Source organism: Triturus cristatus, chromosome 4_1 (assembly GCF_964204655.1).
Source record: "Triturus cristatus chromosome 4_1, aTriCri1.1, whole genome shotgun sequence".
In the NCBI taxonomy this organism is placed as follows: Eukaryota; Metazoa; Chordata; class Amphibia; order Caudata; family Salamandridae; genus Triturus; species Triturus cristatus.
In genome coordinates this window covers 884,017,328-884,043,776 of record NC_140585.1, presented here as the reverse complement: position 1 = coordinate 884,043,776, position 26,449 = coordinate 884,017,328, and the positions used below count along the sequence as shown (strand labels likewise).

Here is a 26,449-nt window from a genome sequence, read left to right as displayed (position 1 = left end):
TTCCCCACACGCCGCGCACGAAAATCACGAGCAAGTTTTGCGACTTAGGGCTGGTGGTGGCTAAAAGAGAAATCACCCTGCACTGGAAAGCGAAAGCTGGTCCCAGCTTTACGAGATGGAGAACGACCTTCACCAAATGGGCGGGTAGCGAGGGCACGCTCCGGCTGCAGCTAGCGCTGCGGGGAAATGATGAAAAGGCACTGGCCATGGCGCATGCTTGGGAAGCACTAGTGGTTGAACTCCAAGGGTGGGGAACAGATGTGGAGGAGGGCACTGAAGCACTGGAGCAACCTGCAGAGGCGTAGTAGTAGAGAGGTACCTGATAGACTACGCATGGGGGCGGGAGGGCTTTCCTTCTCCTTACTGCTCTGAGCCTGGTTATGGGGATGGGGAATAGCCCGCAGCCGCTAACACGGTTACTTAAGAGAGAGACTTATCCTGGTACCTGATGTTATGGCACACTGACATGAGGGTGGGGGGAGGGTGCACTTGCATAGGGGAGTGCTGGGGGACAGTGCAATTGTAGCTGGAAGTGGTTTAGGCTGCGCCAAGCGCTGGTCCCTGTACGCGGGAGATGACCATTGATTTGATGACCATTGTTGTTGGTAATTGTAACTGAGTTATGTAATAAAAATTGTATTTGCAAAAAAAAAAAAACAACAACGTTTGACTTACGCCTTATGGGAACCTGTAGGAAGCTGGCTCTCTCTATAGTGCACAAAAAAGAAGTACACTGGATAGAGAGTCCTGTGAGTCCCAAATGGGTTTACAAAGGCTAAAGTCGATAATACATATGCTCTCTTTTGTGGTAGTGTGGGCAAGCAGTTAGGCTTGTCAGAGGGTAGTGCTAAGCATTTGTTGTACTCACAGAGGCAATAAATGAGACATACACTCAAAGAATAAATCCGAGACCTAATTAGAAAAATAGCCCTTCTTTTTACAAATTTTGTAAAACCAAGAACTTTGTTCAAAAGTACATAGTGTTTGTGTTATCAATTTTTACTGATAAGCAAATCTTTCAAAGTTGTGCGCCTTTACGCACATGCAATACTATAGAAGGAAAAGTCATATATGCATAACGGTAAGTAATGCTGGTTTCAGGGGTTCACTTACTGGGTTTCGGGTTGTAGTGTGCCAAGGTCTAAAGTACTACCAGTAGTTCTTCAGGAATTGCTTGGGTGTAGCCAGGAGCAGGGTGCTGGTGAGGTTGGTAGCTGTGCGCGCTACAGAGAAAGAGGGCCACCTGGAAATAGGCTGCAAAGGGGGATTTGGGGACAAGCCCCAGAGCACCCAAACCGGGGCTTGGCTCACAAGGGGTCTTGGAGCAAGGGGGTGCTGATGGGTCTTCGGTACTCAGGCCAGGTGGCTCGGTGCAGAGTAATAGATTGGCTGTGTCAGGTCTACAAAGTTGATCCTTACGATTAGGGACAAACAGCTGGGCCACTTACAAAGTGGGTCTCAGTGATGCTGATGTCCCTCGATGGCTGTTCGGTCATGGTGCAGTGAGAATCAGGATTGGACTCTCGCTGTTGCTATTTGGTGCAGGGTGTCTGGTACCCCGGTATTATTGCTGCACAGTTTCGGTTGGTCCTGGTGTCTTCACACTGGGTGGGGAGACAGATCTGACAGTTAAGAGCATGGGTACCTTCTCCTGGTCATCTGCGGCATTGGTTGGGCTGGTGAGCTGCAAGGCGGGGGACCAGACTCTGCTTTTCGGTGCTTGCAAACTGCAGGGGAGTAGCTCCGATACTCCTAGGGAGACTGTAGTGCTGGCAGGCTTCCCAAGCCTGTGGTAGATCTCCAGCTTGCAGGATCAGTCACTCTGCTGTGATTGTCGATAGAGTTGTGGGTAAGCAGGGTTCCCTGCCAAAAGTTTGCAGTGCTTCTGCAGTTCTTGCCAGGCAGTGATTCTTCTTCATCCTTCTTCTCTTGATTCGTCAAATCCAAGTTCTTGGATTCAGGGGTGCCACCTAAATATTCAATTTAGGGACGTTAAGGGGAGTGACAGGTAGTAGCCAATGGGCTACCTACTTTTAGGGTGTCTACCCCCTCTATATGACCATTGCTGTGCAAAGTTTGCATATCCCTGACCCTAGAAAGCTCATTCTGTCCAAAACAAGATGGAGGAATCAGCAATGGTAATGTCCAAATCAGCTCGTCCACCTTAGGGGTGGTGTTGGCTTGGTGTGGGACACATCTCCTAATCTTACTAGTTTTCCCACCTGCCTTGCTGCCAAAAAGGAGGTCTGGACATGGGGTGGTCATCTTCACTATCTGGAGAGGCCTGAGTCGCATAACAAAGGCGGCAGAGTCTTTGAAGCTTACCACCCTGGAATGTAGATCCTGTGTGGAGGTGGTGTAAACACCTCTGCCTAGAGCAGGCTATGTTCCTGACCTTTGAGAGCGAAGGCTTTCACCTCAGGAGACCAGATCCTCATCGGTGGCGGCTAACTGGCCAAGACCAGTCAGTCAACACACTAGGAGTTGGTACTTTTTCAGTAGGCACCTCTAAGGTGCCCGCTGGGTGCATTTATTAATAAGTCCAACACTGGCATCAGTGTAGGTTCATTAATACAAGACGTTTGGTACCAAAAATCTGGGGGTACAGTGAAGCCATCATGTAGCTGGGGAACTCATAATCACGAGTGTCCATTCCATGTACTCGTTATGACATCCCTGTGCACATGTGATATCTAAGAATGGACTTAGATATCACAGGGACAATTCCTCTCATGCAGATATGCCCACACATGGGGTATAGTGCACCCTGCCTTAGGGCTATAGGGCTTGCTGCAGAGCTGACTTATTTATACCACATGTAGTGTTTTGCAGGCATGGCACACAAGGATGTGTGCCTTCTCGACTCTTCACTTTTCTCTGCACCAAGGCATGCAACCTGCAATGGAAGTTTTGCATGAGCTTGGTGAGGGCCCTCTTAGGGTGCTACAATTCGTGCTGCAGCCCTTAGGGGCCCTCTCTAGTCCAAATACCCTAGGTACCAGGGGTACCATTTACCAGGGACTTACATGGAGCCTAAAGTGGTGCCAATTGTGGAACAATGGTACAGTTTAGGGAAAGAACACTGGTACTGGGTACCTGGTTAGCAGGAACCCAGTAGACTTTAAGTCAAAGTTGCATCGGATATCAGGCAAAAAGTAGGGGATAACTGCAACATAACCCAGTTTCCTACAGAACTCCATCCAATCTCACCTTCCAGAACCCACTTGGGTGGTCCTTTTGACATGGTGATCGGCGCTAAAATGGAGAGGTTAGCACAAGCAGATGACACTGGAGACTCTGTTGTGTACAGGACGATGGCTACGACATGTATGTTTCCTGGCTGAATTTGGGGCATGGCATAAAATAGGGATCTCCACAGTTGGAGAGACATGGAAGGCATCTCACATCAAAACATTCCAAATCCTGCAAAAAGAATACGACCTGCCCAGATCCCAATTCTTTAGATACCTTCAGATATGCCACAACCTTGAACAACACTGCAAATCCCTTGAGACCATCCACAAATCCAGCCCCCTGGAATCACAAAACCTAATGGGCCCTGTTGAAGAGAAGGTCATCTCTCAGATCTAAAAATCCCTTATACTGAATTCCTCAGACCTGTCCATGCCACTATGCTCTCGGTGGGAGGAATGGCTAGGTCCCCTAGATGACTCTGACAGGAGACATGTCCGCATGTTGCACAGAGTATTGGCCATATCGTCAAGGATCAGACTTTTTCAACTCAGCTTCTTACCTACAACTTACCTAACATGCGGTTTACTAACTTACCACCTGATATGGGAGTGCCCTCAGATCGCCCAATACTGGCATCCAATTTTTACCACACTATCAATAGTGATTGGGAGGCCAATATATCCTTCCCCAGTAGTGGCACTTCCAGGAGTCATAGGCAGCATCGGCGACACAGTCATAGACAAACCCTGCCGGAGACTGGTACCGTGCTAGAAAAAGTGAGACATTGCCAAATTCTGAAGGGCGGTATCTTCCCCCTCCTTGATTCCCTGGAAGCGAGTGATGGATTAGGGCACCAAACAGGAACAAAATGTCTACATACCACGGGGTTGTCCCAGGAAACACAAAAAAAATGGGGGAAATGGTTGGCTCCACCAAGGACTCAAAGAGAGGTCCCACTAGTGAAGCCAACAGCAAAGAGGTGTCCCAGACTTGTACTTGGATAAGAGGCCTTGAAATTGGATGATCCAATGAGAAGTCTCAGAAGAGTGTGGATACAAAGCTCCCATAGGCTTCCAATCCATGGTTCCCTGAAAGCTTTAACTACAGCACTCTAAACTCAATTGGTGTAATTTCCCAGGCTCAGGCTGAAAACAAGGTGCACAAAATGTAACTTCAAAAAACCGACAACAAACCTGCAAGGAAGCAGGAGGCCCTCAATGATTATACGCACCCCCAGTGCAACTGCAATGTGACTTGCACAGCTGTAGCCATTCCCCTAACCAGACTCTAATGTTCCTGCTCTAATCTCTCACCTTGCACTCTGATAGCTGTTGGTTCCTGGGCACCTACTGGGAGAGGCATAGGAGTTTAGAGGGTGTGGAGAGCAAGAAGATCTACTCCGAGACAATTCCTGCAGTAAGAAGAACCACAACATCCTCTTCCAGCAAAGATCCACTGCTAGTACTAGAAAAGTGAGTGCTTCTCCATCGATAGGTCTGTCTGTATGGTAACCTCTGTACCATACTGCTAACCTGGAGTGCTTTCTCCCTGATGGTTGAGATATTCATTTGTCATTACATTGTCCGAACCGCCGCTCGCTGATCTGGATAGGGGAAATAAACACAGCCAGAAGGAGCAGAACCCCAGACAGCTCTTCTTGACCTAATGAATGTTTCTTTTGAGCTTCTGTCCGGAAACACATACCAGTTTATTTTCCAATCAAAGCCTTTTCTGTGCATTATCAAGATCACTTAAACAGATGGACAAAAAAGAAAACCATATGCCAGTTTAGTATTGACTCGATCTCTTGGCTTGAGGCAAACTCTTTTATATATCATGTCGTCATATCATGTCCTACTCCGGAAATCCAGAAACGATCTGTGGCAAAGTCAGGACTACTGTCCTGGAAAAGCTACGGTAGGGTTAGGGGCCAACCTGGAGGTTTCTTGCCTCCATCCTGTAAAGCTCTGAAACAACAAGTCCTCTGTTGTAGGGAACTGGGAGGGGAAGCTAATAGTAATGTGTGCAATGCTTGTATTTTGAATATCTTGAGGAAGAGGGATGAGATTTCAGAATGTCTGTAAAAGTAAGACCATGCTTCCTTTCCTTAAAACTTTTATGGAATGTGGAACATATCCTATGCGTGTGCACGGAACAGTCTGTCACAGAAAAGGAAGGAGCAGTATAAAAGATTTATGTACTCTGTTCACCTTCCAATTGCAGGGTTGCATTTACGGATGCTCTACATTTACTAAATTGGCAGTGCCTTTGTACTTTACACCGCATGAACCCTACAAACAAAGGCTGAAAATTGTTTACTAGCAATCGAGCTGCATAATTAATTAATATCATAAAGAGTGGCTGCAAAAGTTCTTAATTAAAGTATACGTTGCTTTTACCAAATACTCCATCTACTCTCTTGTCCACAGGGTCACTAGATGAAGTGTCCTTCAAGGTCACAGAAGTGTGGTTCTCAATGTTAAACTATATAAGATCAACCAGAACAGGCTGGAGAAGATCCGATTTCTCAGTCAATGGTACATCTTTGTGAGGAACCTTTGAAAGATGATCTTTCCATCTCTTTCCATTTGCAATGCAGCACATCACTTCTGCCATAATGCATATAGGAATCTTCTTCATGCTAAAAGAACAGGCTGCAACTGCTGCAAGTGGCCGCATCTGCCGGCAATACCAGGTTGCCATCTACTGCTGCACTATTTTTAGAGGCCAGTCGAACACTGGTGTCAGTCTTAGCACCATCGCCCTGTTTCATATCCTTCAGTTCAGAGGAGTTCTAGAATGACAGTGGAGAAGGGACAGAAACTGAAAAAGGAGGGGGATGCAAACCTTGCTCAAGGGACTATTTGACACTCTGATCACCCTTCTCTCAGAATACTTCAGCCAGTGTTTCCTGATTTTTCTTTTTGGGCTATTTTCAGAAAGATTGCAATAGGAGGAAACTGTTTCCTAGGCTCTTGTTTCTCTAGCCCCTTGCCACAAGTACCCCCGACCCAAGCGCCTTCATCTTCCCGGACTTGTTGGAAACTAAACGCTCTTTCCTTGCCTCATGTTATAAGGGCTCCATTCAACAAAGTGGACAACAGCAATTCCAAATCCAAAGTAATCACAATCAATCCCCATACAACCCGCACTTATAGAGTCATAGCATGTTAGTCCATTATTTCAATGATTCCATAGTTTGTGTCTGAAGTACGCTGCCTGTGCTTCGCTCCATAGCTGTCAACCCAATCACAGTGGGTCAGCTGCCATATATTCCCCCAGGCTTTTAGCCCACACCAACATACCAGACGGACATCGATGCAACAGTGAAAGTTGGATAGTTGTAGTTAGGCCAGAGCAATGTGGCCGGTCACCATTTTGTCTTCTTTGCATAACCAATGGTGGGAAATAGATGGCTGGGAATCCTTACAACCTGCTTCGATGTACCAAAGTTCCCGCCTATGCTAATTCTACAGTACCAGCGCAAGGGTTTCCTGTACCACTTGCTAGCCCCATGCCCCTATTCCTCAAACTCAGCTGGACCTATCTAAGTGAACAATAATCGCTCTCAGAAAGGGAGCGTTCCCGAATCATCGCAGACAGGCGATAGGCTACCAAATGTCTGTCAGATCCAGCAACGGGCTACTCAGAAGAATACTAAATGTATGTCGGATCCAGCAGATGGCCTGTCAGGAGGCTAGGACAGAACAGCCTTACATTGTAACCGCATGAAGGAAAACAGTATTTTATTTGGGCTGCAGGTACCTCTCGTTGGAAGTGGTGACTCCTCATACTGAGAACTAGGACAAGGTAAAAGATGGGGCGGCAATGCTTGTGCATGCTCCAACCTCTCACTGTGGACTGGTTAAAACTCAGTTTGAAGGGTTGTGCAGCGGTGGGAGGATGGTGATGTTAATGATAATGGCAAATATTTCCTTCTGACTACACTGTGATGAAGTTGAGAATGCAATACAGTACCACTGTCCACCAGAAAACAGCTGCTAGCCGTTCACAAAAATGTCAAATTGATTTTATGCTTAAAATATGTTGATGTTCGGCTCATTCCTTTCCTTGTATTGTTCTTTTCATGTCTTGGTAGACTCGTCAGCCTGCAACCTCCATAAGAAGCCCCGTTCCTGGAATTCCTTTTTAAATCTGTTCAGGACTCAGAACAAAAATGTCCACGTGCGGATCTCGCGCTCGACGGAAGCCATGTACACCAGAACGCCCGGGCAGCCCCAGAAAAGACAAAGACGCAGGTTCTGCCCGCGCAGTGTCCACCAGCGCGTGCGCTGCATCGACACCACCGACGACGGCTCGGCCTCTGACAGCACTTCCTGGGGCAACAGCGAAACTGAGCCCGAGTACTGCAAGCGGTCGGGCCCGAAGAGGCCTTGCGCGCAGAAGGGCAACCAGAGGTCTAAACCCAAACTCAGTCGGGACTACAAAGCACATAGCACGAGGGCCTGGCTTGCCCAGAACTGTGGCCATGATGGCAGGAGCAGCACTGAAGAATGTGGCAGGAAGAGCAGTTGTCATGACAAAGCACCTCCTAGGGGTCAGTCACGTGGGCATTGACGCCATCATAAAATAAAACAACGACATGTAATGATAGAAACATTGTGCAGTTAAAATGGTCTCTTACTTTAGAAAAGAGGGGGTTTAATTTTTTTAAACATTTTTTCTACTTCTTTTTTCTTGTTTGATTTCATTGTATCTGCAAGTTCTGACTGGACGACAGGTTAAATGGAAGATTTTCTTAAAGGTCAGGTGTGTTATTGTATTGTAACATTTAATTCGCTCTTACTAGCCCAATGAGGGGTGCTGAAGCGCTTCCCTACAGGAGTAGCATGCTACACCGTGTAGGGTGTGTGGATGGAAATATGTGGTTGGAAAGGTATTCCTTTTATTTTGAATCTATGTGTGAAGTTTTTGGATCATGTTCTGCATGATGACCACTGAGGTGTGGTTATCGTGTTATGGGAGGCAGTGCTTAGTGATGGATGAAGGGGTGTGAGAGACAGGCCCACTATTTATTGCTTGGGATACACCATGGGTTTGATCAGGCCTGCAGGTCCTTTCATGGTGCACATCAGAGCCCACTAAATTGGTTACGGGACAGGGTTGTCATTTCTGAAGTTAGTTTAATGGTGTGCCACTACTTCATTTCTACTGTCCTCTCTCAACAGCTGCACATAACCCCACATGATGACAGCCTGTACTCTGGTTCTTTCATCTACCAACTGGTGACAGTGGCTGTCTCACGCCTACAGTGCATGGAGACAGTGCCCACTGGCATGAGGAGGTCTTGTTTATGACCATCGCACCGAGGCTTACAGTGTGGTGTACCCAAGGCTGCATCTGTACCCACCCTATGCACTCATGCCAGACCAAGATACATGTGGGGCCTCCAGCTGTCTCTCCCATATGTCACCATCGACTAATGGACACATATGGAACTTGTGGGTGGCAAGGCTCAACAAATTCCTGAAAATTAAAGGTAAAAGATGAAACCGTGAAGCATTAGAGGAGGTACACCCACACCCGGATTCCATGATGCTGTTGATGATGAGCTTGTGGCAGTGGTAATGGTCCTGGCAGAAATCAACAACGACCTCCAGATGAACATTACATTTGAGAGATTCCTGCTGGAACAGGCCTGCCAAGAGCCTTGAGAATGTATTGATGCATTCCGTGCCTGTCTGCAAACACGGTGAGCTTGTGGGAAGTAGTGAATGCGCATAGCAAGTATTAGCTTGTATAATTCAAACATGCCCATCCTATCAACTCATTCTAGGGAAGTAGTGCATGCCTCTGAGGAACATCTTAGAGCCTGACCAGTCGCTAGGATTGTGGGAAGCCCAGCTTGCACACTGCACACAGGGCCTTTGAAGGTGAAGAAAGCAGGTGGAACTCAAACACCGGATAAAAGTGAATGGCATGGCAGAACTGTCCCAGCAAAAATCAAAGAACAGGACTAACGATAAGAAAAAGACTACCCTCCCTAAAAAAGAGCCTGGTGCAGGAGAGCAAATGTTCTTTCTTTGGGAAGCTTAATTACTTTGCAAAAGTATGCCACTCACAAGGAGCCAAGAGAGAAGTTTCACTTCACGCTCAGGAGTATGGATCATACACAGCTCAAAAGAAGGCCCTCTGCCATGTATCATCTAGGAATCAAAACCCACAATTACATATGCATTAGAACAGAGTAGAGGCAAAAATCATCCCGAGTGTAGAGTCAAGGTACAGAGGGTGTAGGTGACAGCTCTCATTGTTTTGAAGGCCTGTATCAATGTCTTGCAAGCAAGTTAGTTCCAAACCTTGAGACCCAGTCCAGAGTGACACCCCACAAAGATGCTTATAGACACATCTCCCTCCTACTAAATTGCAAACGGGCTGGTGGATCTGAAGGTGAGTTTTTGTAATTGAGTCTTTCATATGAACTCTGCTGAGATGCCAGACGGTGACATGGATGCTGTTACCATGGTTTGCACTCAACATTATCTTGTATGCTGTTGAGGATATGCTGGCACAGTTCCAATCGCGGTTCCAAGGGACAGAGTGCATGAAGAATAACACAGCAAAACTCCTCATTATCTTATTCTTTGAACTGGAGTTCCTAGTTCACCGCCGTATACTGTTGAATGTCAGGAGCAAGGACTGTAGAAAATAGAGGACATGAGGCAGACTCCTTAAGACTTCCCAATTATTGTTACTGAGTAGGCACAGCAGCTGAGCCAAGTGTGCAGCATTTGTGTAGATATACAGTTCATTAATTGAGCCATCAGTTGGTAAAGGCCCTGGTCCCAACAATGGATGACATGGAAGACCTCACTGCAGTCTAGTGGGTCTCAGAGCTAGACCTGAATGCTGCCTGCCCCCAGTTTTAGTTCCGGAAATACTCCAGGTCTATCACATTGTTCTCCACCTATGTTTGGACTCTGAAGACATACATGGCTAAGCTTTGGAGTATCCTTAATGGCAAAGCTTTTCGAGAGGGCCATCTGGGAGATCCTGATTGCCTCCCTGGTGTTCTCCCCGTCAGTGACAGCCTATTCTATGCCTGCGCAAGAGAGAAAATCTCGAGTTTCCAACGGATAAGGGTGACAAAAGTGAATGTTTCTGAACCTAAGCTGCAGTTCTTTATCTTAAACATACTCACCGTCTACGGTGATGGCTGACCCCCCCCTGAAGGTGCAGGCTGCCAAGATAACATGGACACATCAGCAACTGTCAGAACTTTACAGATGTATTGAGATGGCCACCTAATGTGGGCATGTGTTGCCACACCTGCCCCCCACCCCCACCACCATAATGCTGTGCAACAATCTTTTAGCAGGAAACAACACATGGTTTTACCCACCAAGGCATACTACATAACACTTTGCACCAGAACTCTTAATATACATCCAACACAGCCAAATAAGCAAGGATGGACTATTAAGACCACTTGGTACAGTGGGTTATATACCACAAGTAAAGGTGATGTGGGCATTTTTAGAAGACACATGTTGGAGGTCGATCAATTGTGGTTAAAGAAATTCATGTTATACTCCAAAATTTTAAAGTTGATGTATTTTAATCAGAAATAAGAAAAGGTTTTATTACTTGTCGCTTCATCAGGGCCTACTCTTAATTAGAAACACGGTTACTACAAGAGATATACATAGGTATACATTGAAACACCAATTAGTACACAAGGAGATTAGTTGATGAGGGTAGAGAAAGAGGCAAAGGGAAAGGAAAGATAGGCATCAAAATAAAAAAGAGAAGAGGACAAAAATTAGCATATAGGAAATAATCGCAAAATATAAACCTTGACATTGTTGTGTGGCTCAAATAACACACTTCAAATCCTTTGAAATAAAAAAGTAATCAAATGTTCTTGATTTAAGTAATTTGACATTGAACGAATTCATCACAAGTCAAAGATACGTGAGCATAATGTTAAAGAATTATAAAAACGGTTGGATGTATCAAATCTCCCATTTAACTGGTCACAGCCAAAATGCGGTTACAGGAATGTTGTTATGATTACATAATCACACAATATAAGCTTCAAAAGGTGAAAAACACAAAGGAAATTATAGGTTTTGATTATATTGGCCATTTATTTTTGTAGCCAAGGTCAATTAAATAACTTGTTGTCATACCTATATTTTGCTGACAGTATTAGAAGTGAAGCCCCTTAGAGATCTATTTAAAGGATCTGAAATTTGGAGGTAGCACAACTAAATCTCTGTTCCTAATTTATGTAACACCGATTGCGCTGGAAAAATAGTAAACTGACTTAGTTTCTCATTACAGTTGGACAGGCATGATGATTGCAATGCCTCAAGTACAAGTGTGAAAGATAAGCTGCCATTGTGACCCCTGTTGCACCAAGTCAGAGAGCCTGCACTTATTTGATACAAAGAGCAAGCTGTAATGTTACTCAGGATTTACCCAAATGAACATGGACAATTCTTTAACGTTATGCTCATGTTCCCATGCCTTGTGATAAATTGAACATTCTTCTTAAACTTGCAGTTTGCCAAGAAGCTTGTACTTAGGGGGGTCATACATGATCATAACCCACTCCCTCACCCCCAGGGTAAAGTTGGCACATGTAAGATACCATGAAGTTGTAAAGACATGCATTCAGAAGCAAGTGTGCTTCCCTGGTTTAGACTAGCAGGCAATGGTCTGCTGCCTTATGCCAGGCTTCAGGGGAAGATGAGAGCTGGTGGATATGCGGTGTGAAGATTTGAGCATGGAGCCAAAGGAGAAGATAAGCTGTTATTTATGTGCCAACTGTGGTTAGGTTGGGAAAGTACACTTGGGACCTTGATGTTGAGCTGATGTCCACCAACTTCACGGAGGCAGTGGCCCTCAAGTTCATCAGTGGAGTAACAATAGCCCCCGTAACCTCCGGTTGAGGGGTGCCCCTGGGCTCCAGGGAGCCCTCTCCCGCACTGTGCATGGGTGGGCCTGAGAGCTCCTGACTGGGTCAGGAGCATGGGGAGGGTCCTTCCATGCACTTTGCAGGGGTGTCCCGCAAGTTGTGTTACGCCACTGGAGTTGATGAGATTCTGTTGACCATCCCCAAGGAAGGCAAAATACACAACTGACACCTGTTTCTGGATTGTAACTTTTGTCTGCATCTTGAGTCAATAGCCATTCACCACTGGAGGAAGATCACACCTTGGTGGTCTCAAACCAATGACAACATTAAGAGATTCTTGCACACCATCAAGAAAGTGATATTGATAACTTGTCAACAGGAGACAGATCTTGAGCTGATCCTCTATCACTTCCTACAGGAATACAGATGCACGCGACTCCTCCACCCTCCTTCTACTGTGCTGATGATGTTAGGAAAAGAGGGAAATAAAAAGGAAAGACAGGCATCAAAATAAAAAAAGAGAAGAGGACAAAAAATGAGCATATAGGAAATAATCACATTAATAAACCTTGACATTGTTGCGTAGCTCAAATACACATTTCAAATTATTTGAAACAAAGAAGTAATCTTAGTTTCTTGATTTAAGTAATTTTACATTGAATTAATTCATCACAAGTCAAAGATACGTGAGCATAATGTTAAGGAATCATAAAACAGGATGGATGAATCAGAACTCCCATTTAGGTGGTCACACTCAATTTGTGGTTACAGGAACACTTTTATGATTAAATAATCACACACTACAAACTTCAAAAGTTAAAAAATGCAAAGGAATTCATAGCTTTTGTTTATATTCACCATCTATTTATGTAGCCAAAGTCAATTAAATAACTTGATAGTTGCAGTCCGAGCCAACCATCAAGGGTCTCAGAAAAGCTGGACTCCACTCAGTAGCCACCCATAATAAAAAATATGTACACCTGAGCATTTGAATGCAAATCCTGGTCAAAACCACCACCCACATTTTCACTGTTTCAGGCTTACTCCTGGCCATCTATAAAGGGTGCAAAGGTATCAGCTACCTGAGGTGATGCCAGGACCACCTACAATTTCTCGAGTCGGATGAGAAGGCCTAATTGGAAGCGAGGGAGAGATGAGGTTGGCTACAAGCAAGAATAATGATCTGCCGCCCTAGTCTCCACCCCCTTCCAAGATGCCCCATCAGTTTTGTGCCAGGGAACACACATATATGTCTTGAGTCCTGCCCCTGTTGTTTCCTGTCAACCAAGAGACTATTTCATTAGAACTTAAATATTGTGCACAGTGGGTCAGTCACTCTAGACTAGGTGGCTTGTCCTCCGCCCTTTTTGGTAGATATACCTCCAACACCTTGGCAGAACTATTGGTGGACTAGGAGTAGTCTTACAGGGAAGACTCTCATCACAAAAGGAACACTGAATAAGGTGGCACTACAGAAGAAGTTCAGGTAGGGAAATTGCTATAGGGATTTTCAGTGCATTCTCCATTAAATCAGAACTATGGGCCTAACTTAGAGTTTGCCAGATGGGTTACTCATTCACAAAGGCAGCGGATGCCATGTCTGCCTCATTGCAAGTGCATCATATTCTGTGTCACTTTTAATAAGGTGGGTGGGATATCCTTCACGTTTGTGACAGAGTAATCTGCCTGCCAAATTCCAAATTAGGCCATATGTGTCTTATTCATACAGTGTTCGTCATGAAGAGATGATGGAACCCAGACTCTAATTGGCTTAACACTGCTGGAGAGTAGAGCCACTCAAAGGTGCAAATGGCTCGGGGTAGTCCTGGTGTTGGAGTAGCTGTAACAATACCACCCCACGAAAACCACCAAACTGCTTACCAAAAGACACTCCTTAGACTAATCCTGATTACTGCTGCTCTTGAAATCTTGGCTGAGGGTAGTGGGTGGAGGGAAGATCTTCTGGTGCATCATCAATTGTAAAGCTGTTGTTTTTTAAGAGATGCTTTACAGAAAAAGAGCAGTGCACAATTGCCCGTTATCGCAATACCCACATGTAGCAGAATATAAAATACTCAGTAATTTGACCAATAAATGGAATATAAGACAACACCATGTTGACCTTTAGCTACAGCTTTGTGCCTCACCACCTCAGGCAACACTTGTTACTCAATGCTATGAGTGGAGTCCAGGGGTGCTATAGCCCCATTTCAGTGATCAGCTCTGCTGCCTTAAAATGGGGCTCTTATGCAAAAAGGCTCCTCCGTGGCTGGGCTGGCTCAACACACATTACCACCTTACGTTTCCTTCTCTTCCAGGAGCACAGGTGTGAGTCTTGATCCTAACATTAGGTTATTTTTGGGTCCAAGATTAATGGTATCAGCTCAAAACCTAGCCACGATATTGTGGATGCAATATTTGTGCAGACCAATCATTTTGACCTTCAAATTGTGACGTAAAACCACCTGAGAAGGTAAGAAGTGCTGTTGGGGAGGTTTTTAGAATCAACTCATAGTACTTTTCTTGAGCGGACCCTGTCCTTTATAAGCATCTTCACCATTAGGTAGGGCACTCATTAGCAGAATTTAGCAATTGACACCTGGATTGCTAAAAAAAATAGTGTTGGACCCACTGGTGGAGGTTATTGGTTCTCGATCCACTCTAGTCTGTGTCTGTGGTTGCTCACATTTTCACCAAGTGACTTTACACCTGCTCTTCACAGTGTTTCTGCTCTTGCGTCTCGGGGGGAGGGGTTTGGGGGGATATTTCATCAGCTAAACTGGAAAGTGTCTGGAGGTCGGTCACAGTCTGTAATCTGCAGAGAGCCTTGAAGCGCTCTTTGCACGGTAGCGTGTGGGAACGGACCAACTGGAGAGCCAGGCGCAGCTGCCTCCACAGGCAAAGTTCCTGCGCACCTCCCTATAAGTACAGGTTGGCAGAGCCACAGGGTCTGTTACACCTGAATCCTGCCACCATGAAGGCCTTGCTGTTTTGGACAGCCCTCTTCGGGGCTGTCTTCTGCGAGGAGACTTTTGTTGGGTGAGATTTAACACAATGCCTCTTCATTAAACTAAAGAATATTTTGCTCATTTGTTGTTTATGTTTCTAACATCAAAGTCCACAGGGGGTGGGAGATGTAAAACATTGTAGCTAGTGAGATGTTGGAGGAACAGACATTTCGCGTTATTTTCTGAAGGCAAGCCTGTTGGTTTGTTTGTGGACTTCTTCAGAGTGAGCTGCAACTGACTTGAAGTAGGTACCAGAAACTGTGACCTTCTTTTAATGAAATGCAGAAGAAGCAATGCATTTTAAGAAGGATCTGTGTGTTTAAGTGAATGTTGGTTTTTGTGCTGCTGCACCAGGTTCTATCCTGAATATACTTTTGGACGCCTCTACAGTGGTTAGAAGGAAGCTCATGGTTGGTCTGGTAAATGCATCAGAAGGTGATGCTTGCTTATTGGCTAGCAGCTCAAAAGTGATCAATTATTCTGATTGATGTCAACTCTTGAGAGGTAACCTTTTACACAAACAGTGAAATACATTTTCGATGTTTATTAATACCATGAAACCACCAGTTATAAATATGTAGTTTTAGAATATTCAGATTAAGTTTACATGAGTTTGTTTCTACATTGGTAATAACAACGGCGGCACAGCCTCATGCTGATCCTAAGCGTGACTGCAAGTTTAATGTAGACAGGAAGTAATGTCAAAAAGCAGAAATGGGCTGTCAGAAACATAACGATTTTCCCTGCAGGCCAGTAGCTTTGAAAGGCTGTCGAACATCACTTAAGCAACAATCTCAGCTCCTATTTTAATCTGTAAACTTACAAATGCACAATCTTTAAACTCGTCAAAAAGAAACCCTGCCGATCTAAAAAGCATCACATGATGCATGGAAAGCTTACACAATATCTCCATGCCCACCTGTAGAGGAAATCCCTCATGGACAGGAACCAATCAGTGTTCAGCCCTAATCATGGACTGAAATGCACTTGTGGAAGTCAGGGAAGATCTCATGTCATCAAATGGAAGTCGTGTCTTGATATTTTCATATCTTTCTGCGTCTTTCAGTATGGAAGAATGTGATGTAGGTCTCAAATGGCATGAACGATAAACTGGAAACTGAGTTCATCCTTGATCCTTGGGTTAAATCACTCCTGAAGCCCAATGCATAAGGCTGGGTGACCAGACCTGATATCTACCATTAACGTTATCAACTAAATGCATTTACAATACAATACACTCTCTGGTGTCAATAAGGGATCCAACCCCTGTTTTTGTACAAGAGTAAGTTAGCTGAGGTCTTCTGGCATCATACACTTTCCCAGATGCTAAGGAGCATACTCTGCTATAGAATAGCAGTAGGCTTGAGAGACTAGTGTTACAGAAAAATAACCCATACCCAAGTTTGCTACAGAAGTGGGAAAGTCTGCTAAGGTGCAGCGTGTTTTATGCAATGCTTGTCAGATTGGCACGTCTAGAATTAAAAAGGCTAATAATCAATTGAACCAAATATATAGACACCATCATGGGTCATCTGTGCCCTTTATGACATGACTTTAATGTCTGCACCATTGGTTGACGCCCTCACTCTGATGACACCTGAACTGAGCCAAATCCAATCAGCTTTCTTTTTAATCTCCAAGTTAACTAAGTGAATAAACAAGTTAGCCAACATTACGATTGGGCAGAAACTTACCAACATGTTCTCCATATTCCATGAAAGTATCTGAGTTTGAGTTATTGCCATTCCCAGAGTAATAGATTTTGAAAATGCATTACAATTAAGTATTCCCAAAATGGTATACCTGCATTTACAACAGTTAAAGTGGCTCCTATTATTTTCCACATCCCTAGCCAGATCATACCAAGATACTTTAAACGCCAGGCTATTCTTGTGTTCCAAGCAGAAAGATGTCTAATACCACATAATTGTTGCTACATAACAAAGGAGACCTTGAAGAAACTGAAATAGAAGTTACTCTGTCTCACACCAGAGCACCTTATATGGAACTCACTGGGTTTCTGAACTCGCCTGCGCCACAACCGCAAAAGGTTTCTGGAGTCTGCTCTGTGGTGGTCCTTATGTAGCAGGATATAGCCTGTGTTTCTCCCTCATAGGTCAACTTTAAAAAAGCCCTACTTATGACACTCTACACATATATATATATATACCAATTCCATTCTTCTGCAACAAAGGATTGACGACGCCGTGTTTTGACAAATTTAGGGTTTTATTTGTCGGCTTATTGGACGTGTTTCGCCTGTACCAGCAGGTTTGTTCACCAACAAAGTTTATGGCAAAATCAATCATTTTTAAATGCCGTGCATGTGTACTACAAACACAATGCCATGGAAAACAGACTCACACTTTTACAGCAAGGATTATCAGAGCATATACTCAATTTCATTTTTAGTTACAAACAATTAAAATCTCATTATTTGAATCATCTAAAAGATAAAATTTACCGCATTTTAAAAGTTTTTAGTATTTTATAAGTCATGGTCATAAAAACAATTTTCCATACTACATTGCGCTCCATATAGCAAACCACTGCGCACTCCTATACCCAAATATTATAGGGCATGCGTGCACCCTTTCAACTAATGCACTTCTCTGCAAAAATGAAGCTGCAAAAGTTGTTTCACCGCTTGATTTCAATTGGGAATTTCGTGGACTTGTGCTGTTTATTAGTCACGTGTTTGCTACGAAATTCTGCGCCAGTGGGCTGACTCATAATACTGAATCACTATAAACAGTAACTTATATATTTCTCAATCATGCCCAAGTGGGCTGTTATGATCTAACATAGTTATGCGGTTCAAATCCATCACATTTGCATTGTGTAAACATAGTATTTAAAACTAACCAAAAAAGTGCAAGTGTTAACAAGGGACAGTATTATTGTAAGACCGAATTTGCTATCTACATGCTGGAGTGTCCTTGTAAACTTCAGTATGTGGGTAGCACAATACTACTGGTACATAAGAGGGTGCTGAAACACCTCAGAGTGATTAAAGATGGCGATAAGTCATATCCAGTGGCGCGCCATTTTGACAAGTACCATAATAAGAATGAACAAGTTCTAACATATTTTGTTATAGATTGTATTCCTCCTCATATTGGTGGAGGGGACAGAGAGAAGAAATTAAGAAGGTTAGAATCCTGTTACATATTAGAGCTAGATAGGAGAGCTCCAGCAGGGCTTAATATGGAAGAGGATTTATATACGCATCTCTAAACTCTCTTTTAATCTAGCCAGCCAAGAATGTCTTAATCTGTCAAGAAGCTCCTTCAGATGCTCCGTTTTAATATTTTTAAGTTTTTGTTAACACTTGCACTTTTTTGGTTAGTTTTAAATAGAAATATAAGAAATTGGATTATTATTTGGGGTGAGTGACTGACGATTTCAAGGAATAATCACACACCCCTGGTAGCTATGGCACAGAGCTTAATTTACGACAATGTTTAAAGTGGTTATGCAGTACTGAAATGGTAATAAAGTAAAAATGCTTATCAATAAAAATCCCAAACTTAATTGGAAAACTAGAGTAAGATTTAATAAACAAAATATGGAAAACAAAAGTAATGCTTGGTGGTGCCACATTTATGCCTGGCACCAGGTAGTAGTCAAAGTTCCCGGGGACAACCATGCCCATTTCTTCAGTAGTTCCTGTTTGCCTTACTGCAAACAGTACCGTAATACCATGTTCTGATCATTTTCAAGATGATGAAAGTCTTCAGCCACACTGAATTTTGACTCTGAGGGCTGGGTGTATAGTATCATAGCAAAATCACCAGTGTTTTCCCATATCCAGCTCTAAAATCCAGTTTGAGGCAGACACTGTACTCATCACTAACCCAGTGACAGAGGTCTGGTATGACAAAAGCAGTGTCCTTCAGCAACAAGATACTGAATCTACAAGAACTGTCTTGTCATCCTGTTCTCTCTCTTTCCAGTGTGCCCCAGGTGTTACATGTGGCCCAAAATACCTGTCAAGCAGGATTTGACAGTGTGGTCTCAGAGGATGCCCACAGCCCCTAGACTGAATATTCTGTGGAGTTTAGAGGCGTCATCTCTGCCCATTAAGTTCAGCCTATTGTTTGCTCCTGTGAGGCATGTTACACCTCTTTCACAACTATTCAAGGTTGAGCACAGGCTGAGAGAAGCGGGAGAGCAGATGCAAATTAGCCTCCAGGAAGACAATGCAGGGAAAAGGTTACATTTTCCCAAGTTACTTCTCCTTAATAATTATTACAAATCCCACTTCACCATTGAATTGGATTTTAATAACTATCAAAATAGTAATTTAATTATTTTTCTAGCTGGTCCCTTTCCCAAGTGAGCAATGTTAGTATTTTAATTTGCAGTCTTGTTTTCTTCATACGACAGCTAGGCCTGCCACAGTGCCAATAGCTTTTTGACCTTGTCACTGTACAGTTGCGGTCCGTGCAGGTAACCGCTGTGGGGCAGTGGGGCTGTGTAAGGGGGGATTTCGAGGCACGATGCAGAGGAAAAATTAAATAAATAAATACCTGCACGGACCGCGGCTGTCACTGTAGGGAGGTTTCTAGCTGTGAAAAAGGATTATTTAATAGGCCACACTGACGGTTTTAAATTGCAGCAGAAAGGTTACACAGACTATGCCTGTAGCCAGATTTGCTCTGCCTGCAGTGGATGGCACAATAGGTGCTGTAGTCCACATATGGCATGTAAACTTCCAGGCCCTGGGTGCACTGTCTACAACATACACTAGGGACTTTCAGGCAGTTGAACTCCAGAGTAGTGAGGGGGAACAGTCCAAGGTTTACTCGGAGATGCAGTAGGCTAGAGACTCAGAATTTAGCAATGCAACAAATAACACTTATTAGAACATTGGAATGTGGAGCACTCATTGAATATAATGGAGTGTCCGTGCTTCTACGGGCTGGTAAAAGCCAGCAGAGCAACATTCCAATGTTGCTTTTGTTCACAGCTATTGCTGTGAACAAAGACCTCTCAGAGCCCAAGGGGATTTAAACCCCCTCAGGCTTGGAGAGGCCTTTGTTTTATTTGTTAGAACATTCTGCCCTCTAGTGGCAGAATGTTCTAATAGCCGTATAGCCCTTCCTAGCTGGGCTATACTGGCCATTAAAGTCCTGCTCTGGCCTTTAACGCTGGAGCGGGCTTTTAATGGCCGGTGTAGCCCACTTCGGCGGGCTATAAGGCTATATAAGAAGATTGGAATGTTGAGATCTCCATTGAAGACAATGGATTAGTTTGTGGCTTATAGTGGCTGGTATAAGCCAGGAGCTCCAACATTCCAATGTTTGTCTTCATGTTTCTCCTTATTTAATTTACAACATTCTAGCATTGAAATGTTCTATTAGACTTATAGCCCTTCTGCCCCAGGCTATACCAGTTGTTAAATACCCTCTCCCTCGTTATAGGCCCTCGCCTGCAGCTCAGGCCTGTAACTTGGGTTCAGGTCCTTTAACAACCGGTATAGTCCTCCACAGCGGGCTATGCGGCTATAATAAATGAATGTCCAGTCAGGGCTTTTTCTTTTTTAAATGAAAAGTACTTTACTACATACAGAAAATGTAGATTTTCATCAGCCCTGGTGTCAGAAAATCTGGATTTTATTAAAGACAATTTGGCTAATATTATTGCAGTCTCCTTTAATACCACCACCCACACAGAAGCTCCTTTAAGAACAAGAAAATAGAACACAGACAAGTCCAACACTATAAAACAGTAGAACGTCCAATCCCCATCCTTCTTTTTGCAATCTGCATTTACCAACAAATAAATCAGTCTATTTGATCAAAAAAACAAGTCCACAGTAAAATCTTTAAACTCCTGTAAGTCCAAGAAATCCTTCTGGCTAATCATAGTGCCTCTTCAACGAAAACAACACCTTTGAAGCTACTCATCTTCTTTACTGCTGAGCTCGAGCTGTTACATAAAAAACACTATTAAGTCTGGGCTGGGACCCTGAGAGGGATAATATTAGCCTTCGTGTCTTTAATAAAATCCAGATTTTTATTACCACTAGGCATGATAAAAATCTACATTTTATGGAAAGACTGGAGGCTAACATCATTGCAAGTTTAAAGCTTCCTCAATAAGCAAGAAGCTTCAGTTTCCACAGGCTTAAAATTAAATTTCTGGGAAACTGCATCAATCAACCAATCTGCACCCCGTAAAATGTCTTGTAAAGCACCCTCAAGCATAAACGCTTTCGAAGCAGATGCACCTCTCACAGAATGAGCCCCAAACACACTTACATCCACACCAGAATTATTCAACACTTCTTTTACCTAACGAGCACGGGCAGGAGAAGTCACTGCTTTATTAAGATTCTTAAAAGAAATAAGCAACTATTTCTCAGAACCCAGTCTCAAAAGAGTGGTCCTCTTCTATAAGCACAAATTACACAGGATGTCCTGCGAGTTTCAATAGGATGTTGGTGGGGCATTGAGTATCCCCTTTGGGGGGCGGTGTACCCATACTGGGATTCTTGGACTGGTTTCCCAGAAAGAACACTGCATACAGTTATAGTTGATAAGTGGAACTGATTTAGGGTTGGGTTTTTCATGAAATCCGGTAAGTGGGATTGTGTTGCAGCTCTCCCTCTGAATTATCCTTTGTGATTAATGGTGTGGGCTGGTTTGACTACTGAAAGTCGACAGAGATCCTCATAACTGTAGCTGTAAAATGCCGAACACTATCCTGATATAAATATATTAGTCTTTTTGTGTTTCGAACAACAGACATTTCTCACTGAACTCCACTGTCATTCCCTGTGTATCTGGTGGAGGTGTCTAATGTGTTAACAGTGTTACATCCTGTACTTCATAATTCATCTCAAGCAATCCTCGGGTATTTTATCAAGTGCTATAGACGTTCTTCTGTGGGCCAGGTTTTAGGGAGAAAGCTAAAGGAATATTCCTGCATCTCCCTTGATCCTACAGTACGCATGTTCTACATTGCTATGGGTAGCTGCTATGGGCCAAGGGAAGAGAAAGTATATAGGCTAGCACGACACGCCATACACAGTTCCCATGTATAGAAGTTCGCTTGGAAGCTTTATCAAAGCTTGTGTCCAACAAGTGTTGTGTCAACATCTCTTTTGTGTGTTGTCAGTGACCAAGTCCTGAGGATCCGAGCCAGCAACGACGAGCAGATCCAGCAATTGCTGTCCTTAGAATCTCTGACATCACTCCGGGTATGTACCACGCCTTTCCTTGGCAATAACAGCGCATCCCTGTATCCATACGACCAGTCTGGTACCAAACTACACATTTATGGAATTTGCAGGGCAGAGTAGGGCACTGGTCTGGAGCTGCTGACAGTCGCTAAGAAGAGAATAAACTGAGTAAAAGGGCGCACAAAAGATGTGACACTGTGGACAGTACAAAAGACAATGGTCTGATTGTGGTTTATGGAGCAGAGGTGGTTATATATATATATATATATATATTTGGGGACATATGTGAGTGGAATGGACCACTATCATAGAAAAGAGAGGTATGCAGCACAGACTGATTCGATTTTAGGGCTAGAGTTTGATAGTAAACTAAAGATAATATTGTATATAGTGTAACTATAGAACCCCAATAACTGTTATTTAAATTGAAGGTTGGGGTTAGATATTGACTTAAGGTAATAGGAGTTTAGATTATGGTTGAGGGCTGTTGCTAAGGGTTAACCATTGAGGTCGGGGCTAGATTTAATGTTAGGAAGAATATGGTTAATGTTAGAATTAGAGTTCATTACAATGAGACTTACTTAAGAAATTCTTCAGAAATCTGTAAACGTTTGAGAGGGGACTACTACCGTGAAAATCATGGCTTATGTAGACACAGCTGCTGAAGGACTACCTGGCAGGCTTGAAACCAGTTGCTAAGATGATGGGCGAGAGATGCCCAGGACCAGGAGAAATAGTTCTGGACCTATGCAGGACTCAGGGTAGCGGTGTCCTGAGGCTATACGATCTTCGCACAATACTTGGGCCCTGATAATAAAATGAGTCCGAGGAAGGGTGGACAGAGATCGCGACCAAGTGGAATCCACAGGTAAAGGGTGAAGGGAAGGCCAGGATCCTCTACAATGTACTTAACTGAACACACTGGACACTAGTGAGGCATGATATGCTAGATAGTATTGTTTCTGATAGATGCTGGAGCAGGCGTAAAGTAGAAGGTACCTATCAATATCTGAGCTGGGCTTAAGGTGTGGGACCAGAGTGTACCTTCTTATTCCAGCATGCAGGCGAAGTACTGAGGGTGAGTCTTTGTAGGCATCCGGGGTCTGCAGGGCTAGGACGTTCCACAAGGTGGATAGGAATGGATGCTTCTCAAGTACTGTGCTGTGCGTGGAGTAAGGGAAGAACAAGGGCCTCCTAGAGATCCTAACACCTATTGCACTGGCTGAGAAGGCGATAGCAGCAGAGAAGCGGATGACACCACTGTCCCTGGAGATAGTGGGAGTAGCAGAGATACCTCTGCTTTTGGATTCCAGTAGAGCTGTAATGGGAGACGCAATGGGACAATGTGAAACTCAGGTCCTAAATCAAAACATGTCTACATGGGAAGGACACAACGCTGTCGGACATTGCGATCACATACAGCACAACTGTAACACCCTCGGGCCAGGGGTGTAACACAGGCCCCCGCATCCCCCCCCCCCCCAGGGCGGGGGGGCCCCAAGCTCCAGGGGCCCCCCTCAGCACTGCACTTCGGCCGGGGAGCTCCTGATAGAGTCCGGAGGGGGCCCCTCCACGTACCTTGCAGGGGGGCCCCCTCAATTATCGTTACGCCACTGCCTAGGGCTGAGAAGAGACTATTCGTGTGTAGGGGCGCAGGGGGTGTAGCATAAAGTTTAGGGCGTGGGGAAAAGGGTGATTGCAAAGCTTACAGTCAGAAGAATTTCTTTTTTTCTACAGTTGCCTAAGAAGAAGAATTGGTGGGAGAAACATTAAACCTCGCTGTGAGGGTTATTTTTATTTTATTGTTAATTGATCTTTTAATATTACAGAACAATCCTTAAGCACTGATTAATGTATACATCACATGTGTTAAACATAAGACCTAAAAAGAGATTCCTCTAAAGGATTCAGTACATACGTTTTCAAGGACTAACTTTACAGAAAAGAATCTTAAATTACGAAATGCAGCGACACTTACTTACATTTAATAATGGGATATGCATTGTTTCACGTCCAAGGTTGAAAGTAAAATGAAAGAGAAGATACAATAATCTCATTTGCTTCTATAAACTTCTGAGGATGCCGCCAAGCGCCTATCAAACGCTAATGTCAATCAAGCAAATTCACTAATACCAAAAATGGAAACACACCAAACCGCGAAAAAAATATATAGAACTGAGAAAATAACATGCTAATCACACTAACCCCCACCTGAAAACCTGAATGAAAAAAAAGTTGGGAAATAGCATATAGAACATGTTTTCTGAATGATTTTACTCTGGCGAAAATACCAGTCTACTAGTTACAGAAGGTTTTTACTGCTTCAAATTTAACTACGTAGGGTTTTTGGACATCGAGCAAAGTATGTTTAGTGAAAAAGGTGAACTAATATTAAATAATAGAAATATCGACCTGTACTGAATCAATACCCATTTGCTGCAGGCACCCGAAATAAACTAGAAATCTCTCCATTGCAACTCATAGAATACACAAACCATATCCCACCAGCTGGATCAGTAGAAGCCATTTGTAACTGGTATCTCATGCAGGCTGCCAGCCATTTTAAAATTAAATTGTGAGCCTCCTGTCACTGGAATGATGTTTGTCTTCACATGAGACATTACCTGGTGAGAGTTTGGTTTGAAAGTCTTGGTATTTGTTTGGACTGCCCTTCATAAGATCTTTCTCTATTCCTCCTCCCATGAAGCTTGACTTCTGGAAAGCCCCAAGAAGCGTGGAGTCGCCGGTGGACATCCGGGTGCCCTTCCCTCATGTGCAAAACGTAAAAGCCTTCTTGGAACACCATGGCATCGAATATGAAATCATAATTGATGACCTGCAGGTATGTGAGCCGAGGACTGTTCTCGAGGTATCCTCCCTGGTCTGACCAAGCATAAGGACATTTGTCCATCTGCGATAACCAGCAGTGACCCTCAGAGGCAGCCAGTCCTGTAGAGGAAACAGGTATTCTCTAGAGCCACCTTCATACCTCCTGCCATCCAACCCAACAACTCACACTCTCCAATCCTTACATCTATTTACTCTCCTACTTACCTGCACACTGGACCATTCATCTGTCTATCCGTGCAGTCCATCCTAAAGCCACTCACAGGCTCATTCATCCATTCATCTTTATTGGGGCCGTCTCTCTCGCTTTACGAAAATAATCTTTAAATACTCTTTTTGATGCCCACCAGCAACTTCCTTCATTCTGGAAAAGGAGAGTCAATGAGATTCACTTTGCAGTCACATTATATAGGTGTCTCATTTATTTAGTCATTGACTCTACCATCCATACTTAGGGCTCGATTTAAGTTTTGCTGTGCTTTTTTGAAGTACGCAAAGTTTTGAAAAATAATTCTCGGAGTGTGTGTAAATGAAGTTCACCAGTTTCCTAAATTGTGTAAAAAAAATACCAATTAGTTTCCTGACCCAAAAGTAATGAGCTAGAATGTTCTCCAAGGCAGGTGATGAAATGTGCAGAAGGCCATTTTCCTTCAGGTCTGGAACAGGACGAGAGGTTTCTAACAGATCTCTCTGTCACTCTTTCTATTTTTAGACTTTGTTGGATGAAGAGAAGGAAGAGATGAGTTTCACACAAACACTGGAAAGCCGTTCAGGGACCTTCAACTTTGGGACATACCACACCTTGGACAATGTAAGTGCGTTGACCCACTGATCAATTCACAGGAAGACTGGCAGGCAGGGAGGATGGAATATCTCTTGAATACTGGTTCTTTGAGAAAAAACTGTAGGGCTGCAATAGCAACATTTGTGTGTTAGATGGACATAGATTATACTGAGCCTATAAGAAATTGATGCAAATTAGAAGATTATGTTAGACCTCCTTTGAAACCAAATTCTGGCCTCTGGTGTGTACAAGCAAAGGAAAATTGCAACCTTTCTCTACCTATAGCTCGCTGTGTTTGCACAAGCATTTTGCTTTCGAGCTCACTACACGGCTATGGTGAATCAAATGTTGGGATCCGCTTTGATAAGTAGCTCATACAAACCAGATTTATTTGTGGGTGATATTCTGAACAACGGACAAACCAGTGTAAATCAATTCAGGAATTAATCTGATCCTCAGTTAAATTTGATAGTTATTTCGACTTTTTAAAAAATCCTAGCAAAATTATTTCACAAAAGATAATCCTAGTCTCCTCTTACCCA

General features: G+C 43.7%; 1 protein-coding gene across 1 annotated transcript in view; it reads left to right on the top strand.

Moving 5' to 3' along the window:
* The first annotated feature begins 14,994 nt into the window (after positions 1-14,994).
* Positions 14,995-26,449, top strand: part of CPA2 (carboxypeptidase A2) — a 37,395-nt gene continuing 25,940 nt past the window's right edge. Inside the window, exons 1-4 of the mRNA XM_085653615.1 lie at positions 14,995-15,118; positions 22,213-22,294; positions 24,984-25,118; positions 25,836-25,934. Coding sequence (XP_085509741.1) covers positions 15,054-15,118; positions 22,213-22,294; positions 24,984-25,118; positions 25,836-25,934 — 381 coding nt within the window. The 5' untranslated portion in view covers positions 14,995-15,053. The remainder of the gene's footprint in view (positions 15,119-22,212; positions 22,295-24,983; positions 25,119-25,835; positions 25,935-26,449) is intronic.